Below are 4,661 nucleotides of genomic sequence, written 5' to 3'. Positions count from 1 at the left end.
CATATAACCCATAATTTGTTTATGGAAGGAACACCTGAGGTCCGGTTCGAATGTCACAGGTTAATAACAGAGGTGGTAACATCCCACTTTAAACCTGACATGGAAAAGGCAAGAACTTTTTTTCATTTTCACATCAAGAAATTAGTCTCTAACCTAAAACTCTGGCTTAGGCGTTATGTGGAGTTGTTACTCAAAAAACCATCATTGTGAACTGTGAAAAGAAAAAGAAAATATTTCATTACAACCATTAATTTCGTTCAGCACCTTTGTTCCATTCCAATTTCCCAAATGGGCCTCATTTAACCCTGAGTGGCACCAAGTGACAATTTTAACCACAGTCATCAGTTGGAAAGCTCTGGAGAGCAGAAGAGGGAGCATACAATAACCCCAGACAGTCATTATATAGATAAAAAAGGAGAGAGAGAGAAAATCCCTTTACTCGCCCTGTGGGCCCCTTCTTTGTTGTTCCTGCCAATGCAGCAGCCGCGTTGCTATATATACCCACTGCGCAGGGGCGCATCACACTGAACTCCACCATCCACCCAACCAGCCATGGGGAAGGTGAGCCGAGTTGGGAGGCCACGGGAGGGTCACCGGCAGACAGTGTCTGGGAGGCAGGCCCTTGAGCCCTTTCCTCCCCTTGCCTTGCAGATCACCTTCTACGAGGACCGGGGCTTCCAGGGTCCCTCCTACGAGTGCAGCAGTGACCACTCCAACCTGCAGCCCTACTTGAACCGCTGCAACTCGGTGCGCGTGGACAGCGGCTGCTGGATGCTCTACGAGCAGCCCAACTACTCGGGCTGCCAGTACTTCCTACGCCGGGGCGACTACCCCGACTACCAGCAGTGGATGGGCCTCAGCGACTCCGTACGCTCCTGCCGCCTCATTCCCCACGTGAGTCCACCTCCACCCTGGCCTTGCGAACCGGCGGAGTCGAATCACTGTCCAAGCTGTCCCAGGGACCCTTCTTCTTCTAGCTCTTGCCGTATATACATCCTAACATCACTAGTGTTTCCTTCCACCAAGAAAGGGATGAAGTAGATTTACCTTTTTTATCTTGTTCTCTGCTAAAATGGCATTCACCCCTACTACGAGTGAGTCAAAAACCCCCTCAAATGCATTGCAGTCAAGTTTGGACTCATAGCTGACCCTCCAGCGGGTTGTCAGGAGGCTGTAAATCACACCAGAGGAGATTGGCCATCTTTCTCCTGAGGAGCCACGGGTGGATTGGAACTGCCAGAGAGGCGCCACCTGAGCTTTAGTAGCCCAGCTCTCTATCCACTAGGCCACCAGGGCGCCCAACCAGAAAGGAGTGGTACCTGACAATAAATAGTTCAGAATGTCAGGGCTGCTGGCGCTGAAATAGTAAGGGATTCACTCCTTTACCAACAGGTGGCCTCCCCTACCTGTTCCTAGAACCACCCTCACTGCCCTTTTCTGTTCAATAAGCCTAAAAAGGTAGATAATTTTTACAGTTTTGATGATGATGAAAGAAGTGAGCCTAGCCCATGCCAAGTCACCCCTACCTTAATGACCAATTATTATTTTGAACATCAAGGGCCTCTCAAGCCCCTTTAATTAGGCAAAACTGGTAACTAACAATGGGATTCCAGTAGCCCCAGCTATGGACACTAATAGCCAAATAAAATCCCACCCAAAACTGCACCCATTGTCGCCACGCTGATTCTAACTCAGGGTGACCCTATTACAGGGTAAACTGCCTAGCTAAGTCAGATTGTCTGGTTAATGGAGTCTCCACAGAAGTACATCACTAGCCTTTCTTCTAGAGTGTCCTGCACTGGGTTGGAACTGCCAACCTTTAGGCTGGTAGTTGAACACTAAACTATTGCACCACCAGGAGCTTTATTAAAAATCCCATCGTCCCTGAATTCACAGTTTAAAAGACTCTCTCACTTGAATAGGACCAAGTTCTTGGGAAAGTTGCCACTTTTGTAAAACTCTAAATCTCCTTAGATGGTTTAATAAAAGCCAGGCAAGCACTGTTGTTGGCATTAAGAGCTGAAAATCTAGGTTTTCACTTTTGGTCCTAATTCTTCTAATCTCGGGCAGTGAACTTTGACCAGTACTTTTCTCATAAAAGAAGAAAAGGCATATCACGGTTGCTCTGGTACATTGGGATGTTGGGAAGATCATATTAGAGCGTGGATATGTGAGTCCTTGGCAAATCTATTCAAATCGCCAGTACAATTTACCTTATTAGCAGAGTTTGATGCTCCAGAAGGAATTGCTTGGAAGAAGAGTTTCTCAAGGAGGATTTAATGGTAGAAGAAGGAAGTCACAGAGGTAATGGGAAGGAACGAGCAGATGAAGGAGGAACAAGAGCTGGAGGACAGAGAGGCAGGGTTTGCCCACGACCAGCAGCCCAACTTTGCATTTCTCTGAAGGTTTTCTAGTCTCTTGAGCCTCATTCATGATCCTGAACTTCCTTTCTTTTAAAGTTTACTACAGAAAACAGATTTGCAGGAGCTGAGAACTGAAGCCTGCTTGTTCTGCTGGCTCTACTTTTCAGGAGTTTAGGCTGGCAGGGCTTAAAGCAGAAAAGGATTAAAAGATTTCCTGGGATGGACTCTTTCTCTGAATTGCTACCAGTCTGAGGCCTCACTCTGGGGAGAGCAAATTGGCTTTGTGTTTCCCTAACTTCTCATTTACTGACACCACTCACAGTCTCTTTTTCTAGTGATCCATTTTCCTTTTCATTCTTTCATCTCATTATTTTCCTATCTTCTAATAAGATATGAATAGTGCAAAGATCACTATAAATCTCTAAATGAGAAAGCAAAGCGAATATATTAGCAGTTACTCAGAAGGGTACTTAGCAGGGCCAGGGGTGGGGGTGGGGGGGCTCGGTAGGTCATGGCGCCGGGAGACTTGTTTATGTGAAAGGTGCCTTCTTGAGTTGTGCAGTGTACAACCTACACCACTATCCACCACAGCCCTGACGCTGACAGACTCTTTATGTGTTATCCACCTTGATTTAGAAAAGGTAAGGAAACGGCCATTCTGCAGCCGTGTCTCTGTCTGGTCACTAACCTAAGAACTACTTTCTCACTTTGCTTCATCTGCTGCTTGCTCCACCTGCAGACTAGTTCCCACAGGATCCGGATCTACGAGCGAGAGGACTACAGAGGCCAGATGGTGGAGTTCACCGAGGACTGCTCCTCCCTCCAGGACCGCTTCCACTTCAGTGAGGTCTACTCCCTCAACGTGCTGGAGGGCTGCTGGATCCTCTATGAGCTGCCCAACTACCGCGGGCGCCAGTACCTGCTGAGGCCGGGGGAGTACAGGCGCTACCACGACTGGGGGGCCATGAATGCCAGGGTGGGTTCCCTGCGAAGAGCAATGGATTTCTACTGAAATGTTTTTACTCTACTCTTTTCTCTATCTGGAAGTTAATAAAATATTTCCTGTGTGTTTCATGCAAATATGTAGTCCTCTTTTTCCTTTGCAAGCTCCTCGGAAGGCCACAATAAAAACAAAGCCAGAATCACATGAGGAGGTCACTACAGGGGTACCGCTGCTGGTCTCAGAATTGTTTGGCTTCTGGTGGCCATCAAGCTGCTCTTTGACTCAGAGTGACCCCGTGTGGCCCAGTAGAACTGCCCCCATTACTGTTTTCTTGGCTGCAATCCTTAGAAAAGCAAACCACCGAGCTTCTGAACAGGTTCAAACCGCAAACGTTTCAGTTAGTGGTTAAGTACTTAACCATCGCACCACCAGGGATCCTCTTAAGTCACAAAACTGAGGTCTAAATCTATATACAAACTGGCTATATGAAGTTGGACAAATGTATTACCTTTTCTGTGCCTCAGTTTTCCAATTTGTCAAAATGGAATAATAATGCTTTTCACCTTTCTTGGTTCTGATGGAAATCAAAGGAGTTAGATAGAGCTGGGGTTGCATAGTCAGTGAGGGGTTGGGATGCTAACCCAAAGGCCAAGCTTCTTTTTTAATCCATCAGTGGCTCCATGGGAGAAAGATGGGCAATTTCCCCCTGAGAGATCTAACAGCGCCTTGGAAACACAGTGGACGGTCATCAATGAGTCAATTATGACTGTAAGGCAAGGAGTGATCAAAGGTCAACCCCCAAAAGCAGCTACTGCCAGAGTCCACTCCCACTCCATATATGTCAGGGCAGAACTGGACTCCACAGGGGTTTTTATTATATTTTAAAACTAAAATAATATAGTAAGAAGCTTCACTGCCAGCCTGAAGGCTCACAGTTCGAATCCACCAGCTGCCCTGAGAGAAATAGACAATCACTTCCCGTGTGACTTCTCTGCCTCTGAGAATAAGGTCAATTCCAACTCAAATGTACATAACAAGAATAATATATTTTCTGGACTGCTAGGAGAACAAACAGGTTTATCCTAGAGAGGGTTAAACCAGGCTGCTCCTTGGGGTCAAGGATTCTGAAGCTTCATCTGACATACTTTGGACATGTTGCAAGGAGGGACCAGTCCTTGGAGAGGGACGTCATCATGCTTGGGAGGGTGGAGGGGCAGTTTGGGAGAGGAAGACCCTCAATGAGATGGGTTGATTCAGTGACTGGGGTAATGGGGGTAGGTGTGTCAGAGACAATAAGATTGGCAAGGGATAGAGCAGGGTTTGTACATAGGATCACTATGAGTCGCAGGTGACTT

At 46.9% G+C, this 4,661-nt stretch overlaps 1 protein-coding gene across 1 annotated transcript; it reads left to right on the top strand.

Annotated features, from left to right (window-relative positions):
• The first annotated feature begins 552 nt into the window (after nucleotides 1–552).
• Nucleotides 553–3,434, top strand: CRYGD (crystallin, gamma D). The gene is made up of 3 exons (XM_006903001.1): nucleotides 553–561; nucleotides 652–894; nucleotides 3,103–3,434. Exons 1-3 carry the CDS (start codon nucleotides 553–555, stop codon nucleotides 3,373–3,375), a joined length of 525 nt encoding a protein of 174 aa, XP_006903063.1. The 3' UTR covers nucleotides 3,376–3,434.
• Nucleotides 3,435–4,661: the final 1,227 nt, after the last annotated feature.

The sequence above is a fragment of the Elephantulus edwardii genome, unplaced genomic scaffold (assembly GCF_000299155.1).
Source record: "Elephantulus edwardii isolate Elephantulus edwardi_28Jun2011 unplaced genomic scaffold, EleEdw1.0 scaffold00493, whole genome shotgun sequence".
In the NCBI taxonomy this organism is placed as follows: domain Eukaryota; kingdom Metazoa; phylum Chordata; class Mammalia; order Macroscelidea; family Macroscelididae; genus Elephantulus; species Elephantulus edwardii.
This window is presented reverse-complemented; position numbering and strand designations above follow the sequence as displayed.

Bases quoted from the DNA above. Each gene is read 5' to 3' on its own strand.
- CRYGD (XM_006903001.1), top strand. The intron at 895-3,102 runs GTGAGTCCACCT...CTCCACCTGCAG, and splicing joins CCTGCCGCCTCATTCCCCAC to ACTAGTTCCCACAGGATCCG.